Source organism: Sus scrofa, chromosome 1 (assembly GCF_000003025.6).
Source record: "Sus scrofa isolate TJ Tabasco breed Duroc chromosome 1, Sscrofa11.1, whole genome shotgun sequence".
NCBI classification, from domain to species: domain Eukaryota; kingdom Metazoa; phylum Chordata; class Mammalia; order Artiodactyla; family Suidae; genus Sus; species Sus scrofa.
Window position 1 is genome coordinate 226,079,903 of NC_010443.5, and position 22,562 is coordinate 226,102,464.

The 22,562-nt window shown below is 38.9% G+C and overlaps 1 protein-coding gene across 7 annotated transcripts in view; it reads left to right on the forward strand.

Annotated features, from left to right (window-relative positions):
- The window catches only part of TMC1 (transmembrane channel like 1), a 396,445-nt gene that overhangs the window by 365,302 nt on the left and 8,581 nt on the right, over positions 1 to 22,562 (forward strand). For all 7 annotated transcript variants that reach the window (XM_021064884.1, XM_021064871.1, XM_021064852.1 and 4 more), the window contains 4 exons: positions 4,757 to 4,996; positions 9,648 to 9,773; positions 13,588 to 13,666; positions 13,773 to 13,824. In XM_021064884.1, coding sequence (XP_020920543.1) covers positions 4,757 to 4,996; positions 9,648 to 9,773; positions 13,588 to 13,666; positions 13,773 to 13,824 — 497 coding nt within the window. The remainder of the gene's footprint in view (positions 1 to 4,756; positions 4,997 to 9,647; positions 9,774 to 13,587; positions 13,667 to 13,772; positions 13,825 to 22,562) is intronic.

A 22,562-nucleotide genomic window follows, 5' to 3' on the forward strand; every position in this document is an offset into this window, starting at 1 on the left:
CCTGGCTCTTACACCGAGTGTCATAAATCCCTCAGTCCTGGTGGGCACCATTTGTGCAGACATATGCTATATGTCTGTCTCTTGTTCTTTCATAGTGAAGACAACAGATTGGCCTAGAAATTTGTTTTCATTGTCAGCAAAGCTCTTGTAATGATGTCTTGATTGGTTTCACTTGTAATTTTGCAGCTATTTAGTCTATTGTTCTTCATATTGAAATTTTTAAATATCTCAAAACTCTTTTCCAGTTCCCTCATGGCAGACCCATCAGCAAAATCTTTGCAGTATCATTACACTATCATTTTCTATGTATTCATCCTTCAGATACTGGTCAAATTTTTCTTTTGGTTGGTTTGAAGAGGATTTTAGAAAGTAATTGTGGTTTTGCGTGTACAAAGATATTCACATAATTCCAGAGTTCTAGAAGCAAAAAATGAATATTAACCTTCAGGTCAACCCTTTGAACCAGTGGTCTTTTCCTAAATCTCAGGAGGTTGGTGATTGGGATAGGATGTGGTATGGGGAATGTATAACCCATGTTTAGTAGACTACCTTGTACTGGGGTACGCACACATGTAATCCACTACTTTGTGAGTCATGAGGATCTGATACCTGAGTTTGGCCATTTTCTACCTAAATGATCACAAGGGTATGGGGATTTTGTGTTCAGTTTTATTGGTTTGTGACTGGAAACATTCAATAACTGTTTTAGGAGTTTCTGAGTAGTGAAGGTTGTTTATGTTAATGTATTAAAGTCAAACATTTGTGGGTAAAATCCATTTTGTGATGAATTGGCTGAAATGACCAGTAAAACATAATATTACACATATATTTTGAAAACAGACAGCATAGGTTTTGTCATAATATTTTTAAATGATGAAAGCACATCATATCTCTATCAGAGCAGAATGTAGAGGTAGTGGACAACACATAGTGAGAAAGAAGATGTGTTTGGCTGTTGTTCCAACACTATCTCCTATAACTTCCTGCCTGTCTTGTCACATTCTGCTACCTCTTTTTCTCAGTTGATCAAATGTGAATAATTTACCTGACACGTACCATGTCACTGGAGTAATAAGGAGAGCTAAATAAAAGAAGCTTTCATTTGCTTTGATCTTCTTGGAAGAAAAGCATTTTATAAGGCTAAGGTATTACAGTGATCTTCAACTGACAGATGACGGGATCAGGTCTGGGTAAGGGACTTAGTGAGCTGAGCTGATTAGTGAGTCACAGGCAAAGATAGGATGAGCTATAAGATACACATATCACTGTGCTAGGATCTCTTTTTCTGGGTTAGGTTTCTTGAGTCATTTGTACAGAATGCCTATGGGGTATTTATTTTGAGATTCTGAATTTTCTTTATCTATATAAATACATATATGAGTGTGCGTATAAATAAATGACACATGCCTATATGTAGGTACACATATATGTGATTTTAGGCAAGTTTAGGCCTTTTTTCCCCAGTTCCCTGGTCTGGAAACTTCAAGCTGTGGCAGCTACTAGACTACCAGGGAACTCCATGGGTCTTGAATTACGTGCAAAATTGTGTCTTAGGATAGAGTAAGTTGTGCAGCAATTAGATCCAAATCCCAAACCTTAGTGGCTTAGAGAAGGAAAAGTTTATTTCTCGCTTTTTCTTTATGTCCAGTGTGGGTTGATAAAGGATTCTGCTTCTGTGAGTTACCATCAGTGCGGAGCCATGGAGTGGGACAGAATAGGACCCACCTGGAATATCATTGGTCAGAGCAGCAAAAGAGAAGAGATCAAAAATCCCCACAGTGCTATTAAAGTTTTTTTTGTTTTTTATTTTTTGTTTTGTCTTTTTAGGGCTGCACCCATGGCATATGGTGGTTCCCCAGCAAGGGGTCTAATTGGAGCTGTTGCTGCCAGCCTATGCCAGGGCCACAGCAACTCCAAATCGGAGCCATCTCTGCGACCTACACCCCAGTTCACTGCAATGCCGAATCCTTAACCCATTGAGCAAGGCCAGGGATCGAACCCGCAACCTCATGGTTCCTAGTTGGATTGGTTTCCACTGTGCCATGATGGGAATTCCAGTGCTATTAAAGTTTCACCCAGTACTGAGACACTTCATTTTTAATCACTATTTTATTGGCCATGACAAGTCACATGGCCAAGCCTGATTTTTAGAAGAGGGCAAGCATAATCATTCACAAGCATATTTTTTGTTTGTTTTTGTTGTTGTCTTTTTGGGGGCTGCACCCATGGCATGTGGAAGTTCTTAGGCTAGGGGTCAAATGGGAGCCACAGCCATAGCAACACCAGATCCAAACTGCATCTGAGACACTATAGCTCCCAGCAACAGTGGATCCTTTAACCCACTGAGTGAGGCCAGGGATCGAACCTGCATCCTCATGGATGCTCATCAGATTCACTTCTGCTGAGCCACTATGGGAACTCCTCCTTCACAAGAATATTACATTACAAATACTGGCATTTGGGAATAAAATCTGGTGCTTTGTAATTCTGACTCCTCAGCTGGGACTGTTGTCACTCACAATTCTGTGGTTCTAGTTTCTCTCTTGCTAACCTGTAATCAAAATATATAGCATTGTTCCAAAGTTCATCCTCATTTTAAAAAAAGGTAATGAACTTTATATCTTAGAGAAGTTTTAAGTTCACAGAAAATTTGAGTAGAAAGAACAGAGCTTCCACATGCCCCTGCCCCCTCCCACACACATCCTCTCCCACTGTTGACATCTACCCCACTCTACATTTGTCATAATTGATGAACCTACATGGACAAATCATTATCAACCACAGTCCATACCTCTTTTAAAAAGTTTAACTTTCTACAAAGTCTCTGGTCAATTCGGTATGTTAAAATATTTTTCACATCTGTTGTATTTAATCCTATTAACAGGACAACCCAAATTGTAGCAAGATTCTGCTTTTCAATGAACTGGTTTATTATTGGTGGCACAAGTTCAATTACAGAAGAAAGCAACTTTTTTTTTTTTTTTGTCGCCCCATTGCGTATAGAGCTCCTGGGCTAGGGAGGAGATCAGAGCTGCAGCTGAGAACTAAGCCTCGGCAACGCTGGATCCACTGTGCCAGGCTGAGGACTGAACCCGAGTCCCAGGGCTCCCAAGCTACTGCCAATCCCATTGCTCCACAGTGAGAGCTTTTTTTTCCCCTCTTTTTTAGGGCCGCACCCGCGGCGTATGGAGGTTCCCAGGCTAGGGGTCTAATCAGAGCTACAGCTGCCGGCCTAGCCACAGCCACAGCAACGCCAGATGCGAGCTGCATCTTTGACCTATGCCACAGGTCACGGCAACACAGGATCCTCAAACACTGAGCAAGGCCAGGGATCGAACCTGCAACCTTATGGTTTCTGCTGCACCATGATGGGAACTCCTGAAAGCAATTTTTTTTTATCTGACTTAAACTTCCTTCCACCACCCATAATAGCCCAAATTCACATTAGATTGATTAAAACAATCTGCATAACCAGAAAATATAACCTGATAACCCTAGATAGAATTACTGAGGGCTTTATTATATTTGGGATAGTTTAAAAGAGAAGTCTCTGCCTTTACTTCTGAAACAAGTATACATGTTTGGTTTTGGACTAATAAATTACCATTGATGTGGGTTTATGGTGCTAATGGATTGTCTCATCAAGGAAAACTGAAATTGAAATTCGTTTTGTCGAAGTAACTATTGAAGCAGTCAGGTAAGAGTGACCTCACCCAAATGGTTCCTGTTTGAAAGTGGCATTTTAAAATACTTTAAAAAAAATCATATGTACAGAGTAGTGGATTTCTAGGACAGACTGAAGTAAGAAAGTAAACAGTTAAGTGGATGTGTTGACTTTTCATCTCAAAAAACACATAAAGCTTGCAATTGGTTATCAATAAAATGTAGTATCTTATTAGGCACAAACACACAATTCTCATCAGCTCTAAAACTCCATAACAGCCACAAATAGAAAATAGCATCAGGAGTTCCCATCGTGGCTCAGTGGTTAACGATTCCGACTAGGAACCATGAGGTGGTGGGTTCGATCCCTGGCCTTGCTCAGTGGGTTAAGGATCTGGTGTTGCCATGAGCTGTGGTGTAGGTTGCAGACTGGGCTCAGTTCCCACGTTGCTGTGGCTGTGGCATAGGCCGGCAGCTATAGCTCTGGTTAGACCCCTAGCCTGGGAACCTCCATATGCCGCGGGAGTGGCCCTAGAAATGGCAAAAAGACAAAAAAAAAAAAAAAAAAAAAAAAGAAGAAAATAGCATCAGAAAAACTTACTTTAACTTTTTCTCTTTCATTAAGCAAAAAATTAATCAGCTATGACAAAATAATTAATTTGCATGTACATTTATTTGAATATAATGTGTGACTTTAAGGGTCAATTATAAAAAAGCTAAATTTTTAGATATATTAATATGAATATTAAGGGAAAGTAAATTTATTTTAAAGAGAGAAATAAAATGTAATAAACTGTTTGCTCAGTTGTCATTTAAATTTATTGATGATAAGCAGATACAGTTAGTGACCAGCATAATTTCTATGAAAGAATTATGTATATAATACCCACAATAATGGGGAAGATGGTAAAAATGTGTGCAGGAGATGGAAATAGATTAGTTAAGTTCATTAACATCAAGGGTTTATGTGATTGAAAGTGGCAGTACATTTTCTGCTCTTGGCAAACAAGCAGGATGTAAAATAAATAGGCTCTGTGTGACTTTGTTAGGAAGGGAAGCTCCGTGGTGAGCAGAGCTCTGTTTGTTTTTCTAGGATGGGCTCCTTCTTCGCCCCCAGCCTGCCAGGAATCAATATCCTTCGGCTCCACACATCCATGTACTTCCAGTGCTGGGCTGTGATGTGTTGCAATGTTCCTGAGGCCAGGGTCTTCAAGGCTTCCAGATCCAATAACTTCTACCTGGGAATGCTCTTGCTCATCCTCTTCCTGTCCACCATGCCCGTGCTGTACATGATCGTATCCCTCCCGCCATCTTTTGATTGTGGCCCCTTCAGGTTCTTGCCTTTGCAATTCCACTTGGGGTGGAGGTGGGAATGGTATTGTATAAGCTATTGTATTTTCTCCAAGCAATGTCATTTTGATCTATAGGAATAAGATCTTTTGGGTATTCAGGCTGATTATGCAACTTGGAAATTCTTTAGCAAGATCCATCTATTTTCTCATTTGGCAGTCATAAAAGGGAAAATAATTTAACTGCTCCAGCCTCATCCCAGGTAAAATATGTACAATGAATTTGACTGTGTCCATATAAGGAGATAGCAAAGAGTAAGGTTTGATTACACTAGTCTGAATGCGAATATTTTCCTGATACATGGTCATCACATTTAGATATTGGCAGCTATTGCTGCCTCCCAAGTGAACCATCTAATTGAAAAAATAAAAGGTGGAAAGAAAGATTACTCCACATTCTACCTAGGAAATGGAATCATTATTAGATAATAACGAATATAAATGTAACTCAAATTCTACATGCGAGTAAAAAATTAAGGATGTCCTTCATGTATATTCTCCTCAAATAACAAGAATAAATCATTCAAGTCAGTAATAAAGAGTTAAGAAGGCTCTTTGATCCAATTTAGAAATATACTTTTCTATAATTACAACGGAGTTCTCTCTGTGACACTTATCAAGAAAGCAAAGTTTCCAGGATCAGGAAAATTGAGATTTTGTTCCATTAAGGGACTTAGAAATGAATCTACTACAATTTCCCCCCGAGAATCTCTGCATGTTGAGTCACTGATCATCATGCAGTTATTTCTACTTTTCGATGAGGAAATTGAATATGAAAAGCCAAGTGAATGACAAACATGATGCAGTAATGGACATACATAATTTCTCCTTGATGCTGTCAGACCCAAGTTATTAAAGTCAAAAGGTTTGTTGCCCACAGACATAAGTATAAAAGAGTCATTTTCGCTCTAATAATAGACTGTTTTTGCTTTCCCGGAAAAGAAAGGAAGAAATAAAAGGTTAAGCCTACTGATAGAGGAAAAACAGCTGGAATTCTGACATAGATGTTCAGGAAGCTGAATTTGACAAGTCCAATTCCCCTACCCCTGCCAAGTTGGCTGAAATAAATAATGCAGACAGTGACATCTGGAGGTTAAATATGAAATTGCAGTTTTGAAATAATGCTTGGTCTTAATAAATCTCAGGTTACAAAATTTGAGGTAAGTCAACTGAAGACTTAATTAAGTGCAAATTAACCACACAACTAAATACTCAGTATATGTTTTAGATGTGCTTTTAACTTTTTAATTGGAAGTCGCTCCTTCTCAGAAAAACATCTCAAAGGAACATAGCTGTCTGCAAGGGAAAGCCGACAAGGTCAACGCAGAACTGAGTGGTGTTTACACAGGGACCTTAGTATTTAAAATGTCATTGAGCTAGGCACATGCAATTACTTCACATTTTAGCTTTTTAAGCCCTAATTTTCCTCTCTTTAAATCACACTGATTTACTATCATTTTAATGAATAAAAATTTGTCTGTATCTAGGGTATAGTATCTGATTTTGACTGTTACCTAATTGGCAAACTTCAGCAAATTAACAGCGTGTATCACTATTTTGAGTTCAAGGAAATGTAAATATTTTCAGTAGAGTATAAAGGGATATCTCTGTCCTATTTAGACAGTCTGTTTTTTCCTGTCAGTTTTCTCATTTTGGAGTAAAAGAATGTTTACCTGGTTTATTCTTTGGATTTTAGAGTTTAAAGAGCTGTTCTGCCTTGGTAATGAGATGAGAAAGCATATGTTAGTAGAAGCCTCATTGCTTGCTATCCTTAGGGACCCTGAATTTGAGGTGCTTTGCCCAGGCTGCCTAGTGAAAGATGTCTGACCCTACTTGATATCTAGGTGCACGGCAAATTGGTAAATATACATTTGAGGTGTGTTACTAGGGACACCACAGTGATGGCCAATCATCCTGAGAGGCAGGTATTTTTTCAGGTAAGGTGGCTGCAATACTTTAGAAGATGCATTCTGTAAAGAAATTTGATGAGATATTCTAGCTTGTTCTGTTTTCATAAGAACTGACTAGGGAAGGTGAATTTTCCAGGAAATTATTCCAGTGGACTATTAAGAAGATTTATCTTAACAGTGTGACAATTTGAAAACTATTTCTTTGCCAGTCAGATGAAGAAAATTCTTCTAAATGCTCCACTAAATTTCCTGACACTTAATGTTTCACCCCAGCCTGCTCCCCTCACAAATAATTGTGAACAATAGTTCTCTAGGTTCTCACACACCTCCTCACAAACATTATGGTAATCAGATTTTTATGTATTTTTATCTAATGGCAAAGGTAATGTGTTTAACTGGGATATTATAGAAACATTTTCACATGAAAATAAACACTACCCATAAACCCCAAAGACCTGAAATAATAACTTTCAACATTTTGGCATTTTGTATTATATTACTCATTTGCAATCACATTTGATATGTCTGTTTTTCTTTTTTCTTTCTTTTTTTTCCTTTTGTATTTTTAGGGGCGCACACATGTTATATGGAAGTTCCCAGTCTAGGGGTTCAAATCGGAACTGTAGCTGCTGGCCTATGTCATAGCCACAGCAATGTGGGATCAGAGCCCTGTCTGCAACCTACACCACAGCTCACAGCAACACTGAATCCTTAACCCACTGAGTGAGGCTAGGGATTGAACCTGTGTTCTCATGGATGCTAATTGGGTTCGTTACCACTGAGCCACGATAGGAACTCTTGTCTGTTTTTCTTAATAGTGTAGCTGACTCCTAGAGATTGGGAACAGAATATTTTCATCTATGTGAGTCCAAACACAGTAGAGTATTGACCAATAACTTGAATGAATGAACAAATAATGACTACTTATTGTTCACTAAGCACTAGAGAAGATGTAGTGGTACATAGTATCTGGAACCGGATATCAGTTCTGGGCATGTAGACCTTTCAGTCTGGCTGAAAAAACAGACATAGACTGTTCTAATCTAGGGAGATGGGGCTGTGCCCAGGGAGAGCTATAGTTTAAGTTCAGTAATATTTCCCTTAGCTGTACAGTCACAATAGACTCGTAAAGAACTTCTGGGAATATGGTGAAGAGGCACACTTTGGTGAACCTCTCAGAAAAAGGGATTGCCACGATTTGTAGACGCTTCTACAGTTTGTGTAAACAAAAGATCTGGACTCTTGGTAAAAGACCTGACCTGGAAAAGGCAGCCAAGAATCACCAAAAATGCTAATATCTTCACGTTTCTTATATACTGGATATAAAAATGACTTTATGGGTAGGGATGATTTTGTAAAATTCCAGTTCCCCCATTTTGGCAATCATCAACCACAGCCCTTGAGACTGGAGAAGGGAGCATGGATTGCCTTATGTTTCTCTCATCTTCCTCGACTACCTCCTTACTCTGGTTGTACTCCATATGGCTGGGGGAAGCATAGTCAGCTGGAATGGATGAGGAAGAAACCTTCAGGGAATAAATTGATATAATCTTAAATAGTCAATCAACTTTATTTCCCCTTATATATCATAAGTCTTGCTAATTAGTATGTAGAGCTATAATTCATGAAGCAAAATTTATACCTCTGTAGTCCAGTGACTCCTGACAAGGTATGTGAAGTCACTCTCAGTCTATTGAAAGATACTCTTGGTTAGATCAGGAGAAAAAAAAATGATCTTGAACTTGTGGGTCATGTTCATTAAGTAATTAAGAATGTATAAGAATCAAAAAACGAAACGTGAAACCAAAATCTTTTACTCACTGTTATGTCAACCTTTATTCTCATGATATGACTTGGTAGTAAACAATCCAATGTCTTTTCTGAAAATTGCATCTTTTCATAGTAGAATCAATATGCATACACAGAAAAAACTTGGCATGATGGATATTATTTTATAATCCTGAGTATTATATACTACATTAAGATAGTCATCCTAATTTCATTTCTCTAGTTTATAGGGGCTGAGAAAAAAAAACACTAAAGGACCTTTGCTTTTTTAGGCTTGTTTTCTTCCTCTTCCCATTTTTTTCTTAGCTGTGGAACTGAACTGGTACTCATTAGGGCCTGTCCAAAAGAAATAGGAAGGAGTCAGCATTCAGTATGGTGACCTATTAATAGCCCTGATGAAAGGTCTGAAGGAAAATAAGCTAGAAGCCATTGCATGGAAAGAGATATTGGATTATTTATAGATTTTATTCCATTAAGCTATTCCTTATGCTCATTTCCAAGACTAATTAAAAAAAAATCGAGCACACTATTTATTCAGCCCAAAGAGTGTTCTCCTTTAAGAACAGCTGGCTGAAGGGTAAACTTATGAACTGTTTATAAAATGTACTTTCATACATATATAATACATATTTATATTTTACATATTTGTTTCCAGGTAACCCAAATCTTAGAAATATGGGTTTAGAAAAATCTTCTCCTAGTGCTGTGGTTAATTTCCTAAATGCATTGACTATGTGTTTATGTTGGCATAACATTTCTGTATCTTATTCATATGTTGGCAACATGAGGTGAAAGTATTAGGAGTTGTAGCTAAACATCAGATTTCTAACCTGAAAGAGTACTTAGGCAGTATTTGAGAAAGATTTCTAGTTTTCTTGCTGTAACCATGGTTTTTACATGTTTTAAATAAACTTCTCTGCTTTTTTTTTCCCCCCAGTGGCAAAAATAGGATGTTTGAAGTCATTGGAGAAACACTGGAGCATGATTTCCCAAGCTGGATGGCAAAGATCTTGAGACAGCTTTCTAATCCTGGACTAGTTATTGCTGTTGTTTTGGTCATGGCGTATGTGCTTTCCCTCCTCATAGAAAGTGCCTTTGTAATGTTCTTCCTGCTCCTTTTCAGTTTCAGCCTTTTCAACTCTCTCTTTCTCCCCAAGGGTTGTGCTGAAACCTAACCAAATTTAGCACTGATTACATGGTGGTGAGAGGCTAAAATTCATGAGCCATATTCTGATCCTATTGCATGTAATTCACAGTCATCTGCATCTGTCTTTGCCTGCCTAGGATTATAAGATTTGTTCCCAAGTAACCAAAATAATTATCAGTAAACAGCTAAAGCAAGGGAAACAGAAATGCTAAATCTAATCAGCACACCAAGTTTCCTCCCCACCCCTCGACCCCTCTCTCTTGTTCCATAAAGCAGATGGTTGTGAACACACAGAAATGATGAGCCTCTAAATTAATATTCCCCTTGAGCTACATTTCAGGGCAAAAGGCTTAAGGGGTCTTACAAATTACCCTGTCATTATCCCTAGAAGGCCATCCATAACTGTGTGTGTCCATGCTAATAGAATCAGAGGACCAGAAGGGTCTGGGAAAGGTCATTTAGTCTATCCTTTCAAAGTCAGAAATGATATCCAAAGGCGAACTTGAGAGGGGGCTTTTGTTCTCATATTACTTTCATTGGTTTCTGACTCTCTTGGTCACCACAGATAAACTTACATTCTAAGCAAAAAAATATGCTTCCTATGGAAGAGCAAAAAAAAGTGCCCCAGCCATTCCTTTCAAACCCCAAGGCCCTCCTAAATAGAAGGTCTGGAATTACCACTGCTCTCAGTCAAGCAGGACAAGTATGAAACCACCCTCATGGACACTGTAGTGGAACAAATCTGTTACAAATTGTTGAATTTGTTTAAATAAAGGTAAAACTAGGACATCTCAGGAAAATGCCCATTGGTTTGAGTAAATGAACCTGGTTTGGAGCCAAGTTGTTACCATCATCTCTGTGCTGATTATGGTCAGAAGCCACATCAATGAGGGCAGGTATCATCTTCACGTTTATAAATTAAAAACTTAGAGGGGTGAGGTGATTTTTTTCCCTAGGTGAGACTATAGCAAAATAGTCATCGTAGGGCTTTGATAGTTAAATCCAGTACGCACCCTTTTACCCAATAATGCCTTCTTTGAGGGAGAGCTAATTGCTCATAGGGATTACATAGCGAAACAAATTACTATTATGTATTACAGACCTTGATCATGGGGTGGCATTAAGAATCTGATAGTAAACCTCTAGTGCAGATGTGTTAGAAAATGACCTCCTGGATGCAGCATGTTTCACCAGATGGCCCTTGAAGAGATTTTCCTTCTCTGTGTTTTTATGATATAGCAGCTTCTGAAAGCGTGATAAGTACTGTGTGGCTTCTAAGAGTCAAGGCCCTTTCGTGATATTAAGATAAAACATACACACACACACACACACACACAACTTATTCTCAGATTTTACGACTATAGTCTTACTGAGAGACAGATTTTTTTTTTAAGCAAAGGAGCAACATTGTTCTAATTTTGCCAATTAAAGATTTAATATGCTGCCTTGAGAGTATGAGAGAGGAATGAACACTGCCTTTGTCCTAGGCATGATCCATATTTTAACTCATTTAATTTCCAAAATAACCTTAAGAAGTTGGCTTCATTAATCATATCATTGAAAGCACGTGGGAGGTCTGCCCCAAATCACATGGCTAATATACAAATTCAAACCCATGTCTCCTTATTTCCACCTCTTATTCCCCCCTCCCTTCATTTACAGCACCAAACACTGAGTTCAGGCTGAATATGAATGCTCAGAAAGATTGGAAGCCACTTATCAGAAATGGTCTATACCTAGGGTTGGCACACTTTCCCTTAAAGGGTCAGACAGTAGATACTTTAGGTTTTGTTGGCCAAGGGGCAAAATTGAAGATATTATGTAAGTACTTATATAACTATTTTAAAATGTAAAAATAATAAATCTTAGTTCATGGGCCATACATAACAGGCTAGGAGTCAGATTTGCCCTGGAGACCAGAGTTTGCCAACCCCTGATTTAGACTGTCTAGAGGAAAACCAGCAGAATGTAAGGTCAAATAGATGTCCTACAAGGTAGATTTTAGTTTTGACATTCTGATTTAAAACCTGAATTTCAGTTTATTACCAATTTGATTTTTTGAATACTGTGGTCTCATCTTTAACACTTTATGATGCCCATGCAATTAGCTTGGCTCTTTATTACCTTTAATTAGAGAACGTTTATGAGCACTTTGAATTTCCCCAGTGAATCATATTACATCAGCTTTGATAGCTTTTGGGTAACTGAGTAGAGTGAGTTAGTTCTCTGCAGGTAGTTTCAATCCTTTGGAGACTAAAACATGACTTCTGAGGAATACTTACTGACAGTGCATCTCAAGGCAGAAAAAAGTAATGGATAAATAGAGTATTACAGAACTGCAAATGGCTTGTGAGGTCTTTGAGTTCTTCCTTCAAATCCATGTACTTTTCTAAGAGAACCGTTATGATACACCCCCCTGCCACACACACACACACATTTATTGAGCACCTACTTCATGCCAGATATTATACCAGATGTTTTCATGTATATAATTTCATCCAAACTCCCTTCACTTGTATAAGAAATAAATCCAGCTGAAGCAATATCAATAATTGTGCTGCTGGCAGCAGATGGCTCATAAAGGTTATGGTCTGGTATGTTGGTGAGTAGAGGAAATGTGTTCGGTATCCAGTTATTTGCAATCAAAAGCAATGCCAGTTACCTTTCTTTAACTGCATTTTTTTCTTTGTTTTGCTTTAAGTGAAGTTGAACATGTTTATTTTTGCAAAAATGTTTGGTTGGAATTTGCTCTTTTTAGAAATGTAAATGTCACTTAGAAGCCAAGAATATTCTTTTTGAAACATATTTTTTTGAAGGAAGGAGAAACACAAACAATATATCCTATGGATTAAAAAAACATATTAATTAACTACAACTATGAGAATTATAGTCTTAGCTATAAAAGCCAAATGAGGGAATTTAAATGGAAAATCAGTTTCCTTTTTATTTGACAAATTCCCTAAGTTTCAAGAGATTTTCTGTTCTCTTGGATGCCACTCGTATAGATTTAAAATGCTGTTTTATTTATTTATTTATTTATTTTTATGTGTGTGTGTGTGTGTGAGTGTGTGAGTGTGTGTGTGTGTCTTTTTAGGGCCACACCCGCAGCATATGGAGATTCCCAGGCTAGGGGTCTAATCAGAGCTGTAGCCACTGGTCTACACCACAGCCACAGCAATGCCAGATCTGAGCCGCGCCTGCAACCTACACCACAGCTCATGGCAATGCCGGATCCTTGACCCGCTGAGCGAGGCCAGAGATCGAACCCACAACCTCTTGGTTCCTAGTGGATTCATTTCCACTATGCCACGATGGGAACTCCTATTTTTAGATTTTTAAAAATTGTTATTTCCCCAATACAATTTTTTCCTACTGGATAGCATGGTGACCCAGTTACACATACATGTATACATTCTTTTAAATTATAATTTAAAGGGATGTTAGTACATTTCCAAGGAGAAGCTAAAATTAGGCAGCAAGGTATAGGAGCCAGAGCTGTGTGCTGTGGAGGAGGAGCCTTGGGGCCCAATTCTAGTCCACCCTGGTCACTGTGTGATTCTGATGTGCTTTTTCACCTCTCTGTACCTTAGTCTTTTATCTATAAAATAGAGGTTTAAATAGAAAATATCTTAAAATCATACTAGTACCAACATTCTATGGTTTAGTGAATATAAATTTAAGAAGAATTTTGATGAACTGAAAAAAACCATTTATTTTATTTTAAATTTAGTTTGACCATATATTATCTCAATGCTACTGCAAAGGGCCAGAAGGCAGCAAATTTGGATCTAAAAAAGAAGATGAAACAGGTAAGATGCAATTTATTTCAGAGAAATATTTATCTTTATTAACGTCAAGTAGTAGAAAACACCAGGAAGTCTCATGTTCTTCTTCTTTCTATTTTTTATTGTGTAGCAAGCTTTGGAGAACAAATTGCGAAACAAGAAAATGGCAGCTGCACGAGCAGGTTAGAGCTACATTATGTTTGCACTCCCCCCACCACTATAAACAGTATACTCTTCCTTTTTTTTTCTCTCCAAATGGGACATTTGATGCAGAGGGGCACTATTGACCTAGCAAGTCACCCTTTACTGTCCACCCTTTTCAGGCATCATATCCAGGAGATGTGGTTGTTTTCCAGTGGGAGAAAGAAAAGAGAAAGAACAAGTCACGAATATAAATGTAGCAGGAGTGGTAGAAAAGAGATCTTGCAAATTCATTGAAGATGAAAAAACATCCATATAGTCATACAAATGGCAGATACGGATACAAAATCTCTTCTGCCCATTTTGACTATTTTTATACATTGAAAGATACACTTGGAAGATACTAATAGTATCCTCTGGGCTCACCACTATTGATTTCCCAGAGCCATCCCAAATTCATTGTCTCTTACTTTTTAACCTCCCTAATTTTTAAACTATTTGAATGAGTTATACTCCTGTTTGCCAAAATTACTGATGTGCTTTGCCCTCTGTGTAGGAAAGTGATGTCTAAGTTCGGTGGAAATCTTTTCCAACTCTTCCCTCATTCCTAACTCTAAAGCTCATTTATTAGTAGGGCTTCCCCCCAACCCCATGTAATTAAAAAAAAAAAATACTCAACCCAAGTTAGTTGAAGTAGAAAAGAAATTTATTAGTTCACACGAAGGAACAAAAGAATGATATGTAGGTCTTCTGATTATATTTTACTACAAATTTAGAAGCGATCAGGATTGAGCCCCATTTCTCTATAGTTCTTTGAACACTACACTTCTTTTATGTTGTCTGACCATTATGGCAGCAAAAGTGATGCAGTGACTTTGAATGCCATGTCCTTGGGTTAGATTTGTCTTTTTTTTTTTTTTTTTTTTTTGTCTTTAAGCTACTTGTTTCTTAACTGCATTAAAATTTTTTTTTCAGCTCTTGAAGAATGATTGACAAAACTGTAACATTTAAAGTGTACAATGTGATAATTTGATATACATATACATTATGAAAAAATTCCCACCACCAGTTAATTAACACATTCATCATATCACATATTTACCTTTTTCTTTTTATTGGTGAGAACACAAAAGTTCTTCTCTTTTAGCAAATTTCATTTATGCAATTCAGCAGTATCAATTATAGTCACATGTTATATATTAGATCCTCAGGCTTTATTCATCATATATCTAAAAGGTTTTGGATCCTTTTACCAGCCTCTCCCTATTTACCCAGCACCTCGTGTCCCTGACAACCATCATTCTACTCTCTGCTTCTTTTTTTTTTTTTTTGAAATTTTTTGACTCAATGAATTTTATTACATTTATAGTTGTACAACAGTCATCACAACCCAATTTTACAGCATTTCCATCCCAAACTCCCAGCCCCATCCCTCTCCCCCTGCAGCCTAGCTCCTTTGGAAACCATAAGTTTTTCAAAGTCTGTGCATCAGTATTTGTTCTGCAAAGTTCTAAATCTTTTTTTTTTTTTTTAGATTCCACATGTATGTGATAGCATATGATGTTGGTGTCTCACTGTCTAACTTCACTTAGCATGATAATTTCTAGGTCCATCCATGTTGTTGCAAATGCCATTATTTCATTCCTTTTTATGGCTGAGTCATATTCTATTATGTATGTGAGCCACATCTTCTTTATCCACTCCTCTGTCAATGGACATTAAGGTTGCCACCATGTCTTGGCTATTGTATATGGTGCTGCAATGAACATTGCAGTAAATGTATCTTTTTGAGTCATGGTTTTCTCTGGCTAGATGCCCAGGAATGGAATTGCGGGATCAAATGGTAATTCTATTTTTAGTTTTTTGAGGAATCTCCATACTGTTTTCCATAGTGGTCACACCAATATGCATTCCCACCAACAGTGTAAGAGGTTTCCCTTTTCTCCACACCCTCTCCAGCATTTATTGTCTGTAGACTTTTTAATGATGGCCGTTCTGGCTGGCGTAAGGTGGTACCACATAGTGGGTTTTTTACTTGCACTTTTCTAATAATGAGTGATGTTGAACATCTTTTCATGTGTTTTTTGGCCATCTGCATGTCTTCTTTGGAGGACTGTCTGTTTAGAACTTCTGCCCATTTTTTGATGGGGTTTTTAGGTTTTTTTGGTATTGAGCTGCAGGAGGTGTTGATAAATTTTGGAGATTATTCCCTTGTCAGTTGCTTCATTTGCAAATATTTTCTCCCATTCTGTGGGATGTCTTTTCATTTTGTTTAGGGTTTCCTTTGCTGTGCAGAAACTTTTAAGTTTGATTAAGTCCCATTTGTTTATTTTGTTTTTACTGTCATTACACTAGGACGTGGATCTGAGAAGATATTGCTGCAGTTTATGTCGGAGAATGGTTGGCCTATGTTTTTCTCTAAGAGTTTTATGGTATCCGGTATTATATTTAGGTCTTTAATCCATTTTGAGTTTATTTTTGTGTATGATGTTAGGAAGTGTCCTAACTTCATTCTTTTATATGTGGCTGTCCAGTTTTTCCAGCACCACTTTTTGAAGGGACTGTCTTTTCTACATTGTATACTCTTGCCTCCTTTGTCATAGACTAGTTGACTATAGGTGTATGGGTTTAATTCTGGACTTTCTGTCCTGTTTCACTGTCTGTATTTCTGTTTTTGAGCCAGGACCATACTGTTTTGATGACTGTAGCTTTGTAGTAGGGTCTGAAGTCAGGATCTTGATTCCTCCAGCTCCATTTTTATTTCTCAGGATGTCTTTGGCTATTCTGGGTCTTTTATGCTTCCAAACAAACTTTAAAATGTTTTGTTTTAGTTCTGTGAACAATGTCCTTGGTAATTTGATAGGGATTGCTTTAAATTTGTAGGTTGTCTTGGGTAGTGTAGTCATTTTGACAATATTAACTCTTCAAATCCACGAGCATGGTATATCTTTCCATCTATTTGTGTCATCTTTAATTTCTTTCATCAGTGTGTTATAGTTTTCAGAGTACAGGTCTTTTGTCTCTTTAGGTAGGTTTATTCCTAAGTATTTTCTTCTTCTTGATGTGATGGCAAATAGGATTGTTTCCTTAATTTCTCTTTCTGATCTTTCATTGTTAGCATATAGATATGCAATCTATTTTTTGTGTATTAATTTTTGTATCCTGTAACTTTGCCAAATTCATGGATGAGCTCTGATAGTTTTCTGGTAGAGTCTTTAGGATTTTCTAGGTATAGTATCATGTCATCTGCAAACAGTGTTAGTTTTACTCTTTCTTTCCAACTTGGATTCCTGTTATTTATTTTTCTTCTCTGATTGCCATGGCTAGGACTTCCAAAACTATGTTGAAGAGTAGTGGCAAGAGCGGACATCCTTGTCTTGTTCCTAATCCTAGAGGGAATTCTTTTATCTTTTCACAATTGAGAATGATGTTGGCTGTGGGTTTGTCATATATGGCCTTTATTATGTTGAGGCAGGTTCCCTCTATGCCCACTTTCTGAAAGGTTTTTATCAGAAATGTTTGTGGATTTTGTCAGAAGCTTTTTCTGTGTCTATTGAGAGAATCATATAGTTTTTATTCTTCAGTTTGTTAATGTGGGGTGTCACACTGATTGATATGCAGATATTGAAAAATCCTTGCATCCCTGAGATAAATCCCACTTGGTCATGATGAACAATCCTTTTAATGTACTGTTGGATGAGGTTTGCTAGTATTTTGTTGAGGATTTTTGCATCGATGTTCATCAGTGACATAGGCCTGTAGTTTTCTTTTTTTGTGGTATCTTTGTCTGGTTTTGGTATCAGGGTGATAGTGGCCTCATAGAATGAGTTTGGGAGTGTCCCTTCCTCTGCAATTTTTTGAAATAGTTTCTGAAGGAGAGGTGTTAGCTCTTCTCTAAATGTTTGAAAGAATTCACCTGTGAAGCCATCTGGTCCTGGACTTTTGTTTGTTGGAAGTTTTTAAATCATAGTTTCAATTTTAGCACTTGTGATTGGTCTGTTCATCTTTTTTATCTCATCTTGGTTTAATCTTGGAAGATGGTACTTTTCTAAGAATTTGTCCATTTTTTCTAGATTGTCCATTTTATTGGCATATAGTTTCTTGTAGTAGTCTCTTAAGACCCTTTGTATTTCTGTGATGTCCATTGTAACTTAGTTTCATTTCTAGTTTTATTGATTTGAGTCCTCTCTCTTTTTTTTCTTGGTAAGTCTGTCTAAGGGCTTATCAATTTTGTTGATCTTTTCAAAGCACCAGCTCTGAGTTTTATTGATCTTTTCTATAGTTTTATTTGTTTTTATTTAATTTATTTCTGCTCTGATCTTTATGATTTCTTTCCTTCTGCTAACTTTGGATCTTGTCTGTTCTTCTCTGTAGTTGCTTCAGGTATAAAGTTAGGTTGTTTATTTGAGCTTTTCTTGTTTCCTGAGGTAGGCTTGTATTACTATAAACTTCCCCCTTAGAACTGCTTTTGGTGCATCCCATAGGTTTTGGATTGTTGTGTCCTTATTGTCACTTGCTTCTAGGTATTTTTAAATTTCTTCTTTGATTTCTTCAGTGATCCATTGGTTGTTTAGTAGCATGTTGTTTAGTATCCATGTGTTTGTGTTTTTTTTGCAGTTTTTTTTCTTGTTGATTTCCAGTCGTATAGTGTTGTGGTTGGAAAAGATGCTTGATATGATTTCAGTTTTTTTAAATCTCCTGAGGCTTGATTTGTGGCCAAGAATGTGATCAATCCTAGAGAATGCTCCATGTGCACTTGAGAAGAATGTGTATTCTGCTGCTTTAGGATGGAATGTTCTATAAATATCTATTATGTCCATCTGATATAATGCATCCTTTAAGGCCTGTTGATTTTCTGTCTGGATGATCTGTCCATTGCTGTGAGTGGGGTGTTAAAGTCCCCCGCTATTATTGTGTTATTGTCAATTTCTCCTTTAAAAGGTTGTTAACAGTTGTCTTATATATTGATGCGATCCTATGTTGGGTGCATATATGTTTATAATCATTACATCTTCTTGGATTGATCCTTTGATAATTATGTAATGTCCTTCTTTGTCTCTTATATAATTCTTTAAGATCTATTTTTGCTGATATGAATATTGCCACTCCACTTTTCTTTTGATTCCCATTTTCATGGAATATTTTTTTTCATCCTCTTTCAATTTGTATGTGTCCCTAGAACTGAAGTTGGTCTCTTGAATGCAGCAAGTATATGGGTCTTGTTTTTGTATCCATTCAACAAGTCTGTGTCTTTTGGTTGTGGCATTTAGTCCATTTACATTTAATGTAATTATTGAGGGAGCGAGGCAAGATGGCAGAAGAGTAAGAGGACATGCTCACCCTCTCCCACAAACACATCAAAAAAAAAAATCTACATGTAAAACAACTCACACAGGACATCAACTGAATGCTGGTAGAAGAACTTAAACCTCCAAAAGGGGCAAGAAACTCTTGACAAAACTGGGTAGAACAAAAGAAAAAAAAAAGAGAGAGGAAAAAGAAATCAGGATGGGACAAGTATTCTTGAGAGGGAGCTGTGAAGGAGAAAGGCAACCCACACCCTTGGAAGCCACCTAAACCTACAGAAAGATCAGTGGAGTCAGAGGGATTTCCAAGATGCCAAGGAAAGCACAGCAGCAGGTCTGAGAACTGAAAAACAGAGTGAGAGAAGCACACATCATCTGAACCACTGGTACAGACACCACAGTCTGAGAAGCTTGGGTCAGGGCTGGGTGCTGAGACCTAGACTCCAGAGGTCAGTCCCTGGGAGTGGGCTGGGGTTGGTAGTGTGGAGACAGCCTAAGAGTCTAGGGAGTGGTGCACCATGAGCAGTGGTAGTGGTACCCTAATGGCTGGGGAGTGGAAAGCCATGGAAAAGGGAACCTGGGAGAAGATCCAGACCCACAGGAGAGATAAGGCACCTTTGTTGGGGAGGGGAGAGGAGAAGGGGCAGGCCACCGCCATAAAAAACTCCTTATGCCCCAGCTTACGTGCACTTGCCCCTACCATTGCAGAAAGCGGAGCATCTGGCACAGCACCCTGCCCTGTGGGAAGTGTAGAAGTGGCTCTCTGGGCCATGCCCCCCACCTGTGAGAAACTGGAGCCAACCTGACCCAGGAGAAGCCTCGAGCCTTAGCAGTGCTCCGGGCCCTGACCTGGGGAAAGCACTGCACCACACCACATAGCTCCAGGCTGCCACACACTGCCCCACAAGAAGCTGCGCACCAGGTTGCAGGGATCTGGGCCCTACCCTGACCTGGAGATAGCCCTATGCCACTCCACAGAGCTCCAGATCACCTTGCCCACCTCACAGAAAGCCGTGTGCTGCTTGGCAGCACTCTGGGACTTGCCTTGACCCATGAGAAGCCATGTGCTGCTTTGCAGTGCTCCATGTGTGCTCTGGGCCCTGCCTTGACTGGCGAGAAGCCATGCACCACTTTGCAGCACTCTGGGCATGCTCCAGGCCCTGCCTCAACCTGCAAGAAGCCACACACTGCTTTGCAGTACTCTGGGTCTGCCCCTACCAGGTGAAAGCCAAGCACCCCACTCTGCATAGCTCCAGGCTGCCTTGACCCGCCCTGCCAGAAGCTGTGCAGTGTTTTGGATTGCTCCTGGCCACCCCTCCCCACAGGAAGCTGCACTATCCAACCTAGATTGTGCCTCTCAGGTGCAATCCCTCATGACCAGAAGTCACTTGTTGGCCCACCTCAGACCTGGTGTCTCCAACAGAGGGAAGCCCGTTGCTAGCCCATGGTGGACCAGACCTACAGGTGGTGGGAGCAAACCACCACAATTATCCCTGAGTCCAGAAATGGGTGTGGCCTACCACAGATAGGGATACCTGAACAAAAATCACTTGCAGCCCCAACCACTTCAGAAGGCATCACAGAGAAGGACACTACAATGGAACACTATCTCATGTTACTCTCAATCCCCCAGTAGCACACACAAGCACTGCAGCTTCCACTGCCAAATGTAATGGGAGGGGCCCAGACCCTTGATCACTGTCCTTCCTAGGAACCTGCAACTAAGAGCACCTTGTTCAGCACATCGTGTGGGGGCTAAGCAGGACCAGGTGCTTCTTGCATGATTTACAAGTGGCGGGGGCAAACCACCACAGTTATCTTTGGCTCAGAGGTGGCAGTGGCCTGACACCACTAGGGATTGGTGAATAGGCACAACTTGCAACCCCAGTTCACCTCAAGGACATCACAGAGGAAGGCATTGTGACCAAATCAACTATTGGTGCTTGTGCACCCTTGCAAACATACCAGCCCTGCTGCTGCCAATGCTGAATGTTCAGGGCGGTACCTATATCTCAGATCTCTATCACTTCCCAGGATCCTACAACTAGGAAAAGCCTCTGCAGCACCTCCTATGTAAGCGAAGTAAGACGGATCACTTCATACATGGTCTAAAGGTGGCAGAGGCAAACCACTGCAGTTATCACAGAAGCTGGAGATGATCATGGCCCACTCCTACTAGGGGTCCCTGAATAGGCACCACCTGTGGTTCCAGTCACCTCAAAGGTGGGCATTGCAATAAAATACAATCCTTTATTGGTCTCACTCCTGGAACTCATGTATCCTGCTGCAGCTACAGCCAAAATATCTGGTCACCTTGCAAATCCTTCTAGAGCTCATTACTACTGCCCAGGGCCCTGCGAATGGGAGTAACTTGTGCTACCTTCCTGCAGGTCCCTGCTTCTGTTGACAGCCCAACAAACAGGGACTGAATGCTGGCCCTACCCATTTCCCCCTTCTCCCCGAAAATACACAGGGCATCCTGAGGATAACAGACTGCTCACACTAAAGAAAGAGACAGCAAAGATTCAAACTCCCATGCAAAAAAAAAAAAAAAAAAAGTAACTCCCTCCAAAAATACAAAGGGGTATTGTTGCTTAGAAATTGACTTATAACACTACAGGTTGGATTACCCAAATTCACAGAAAAAAAAGCAAACAAAAACACAAGCTAGATGAAGAAGCTCAGAAACCATTCCCAGTTAAAACAACAGGAGAACTCACTTAAAGCAGTTAACAATGAAATAGACCTTTGCAGTCTGACAGACTTTGAGTTCAAAAGGGAAATAGTGAAAATACTGAAGGAATTAAGAGAGGATATGAATAATAATGCAGATTCCCTCAGAAAGGAACTAGAAAATATAAGGAGAAGCCAAGAAAAACTAGAAAATTCATTTGCAGAGCTACAAACTGAACTAAAGGCAATAAAGACCAGAATGAATAATGCAGAGGAACGAATTAGTGACATGGAAGATAGAATAATGGAAATCACCCAAACAGGACAGCAGTCAGAAAACCAAATGAAGAAACATAAAAGCAATATAAGAGACCTATGGGATAATATAAAGCAGGCCAATCTACACATAATAGGAATTCCAGAAGGAAAAGAGAATGAAAAGGGGATTGAAAATGTATTTAAAGAAATGGCTGAAAACTTTCCAAATCTAAAAAAACCTGATATTAAGATACAGGAAGCACAGAGGGCCCCAAACAAGATGAACCCAAGCAGACACACACCAAGACATATTATAATAAAAATGGCAAAAGTTAAAGTGAGGATTCTAAAGGCAGCAAGAGAAAAGCAAAGCGTTAATTATAAGGGAACTTCCATAAGGCTATCAGCTGATTTCTCTACAGAAATAATACAGGCCAGGAAGGAGTGGCAAGATATATTTAAAGCACTGAAAGGAAAAAATGTGCAACCCAGAATACTCTATCCAGCAAGAGTATCATTTAAAATAGAAGGGGAAATAAAAA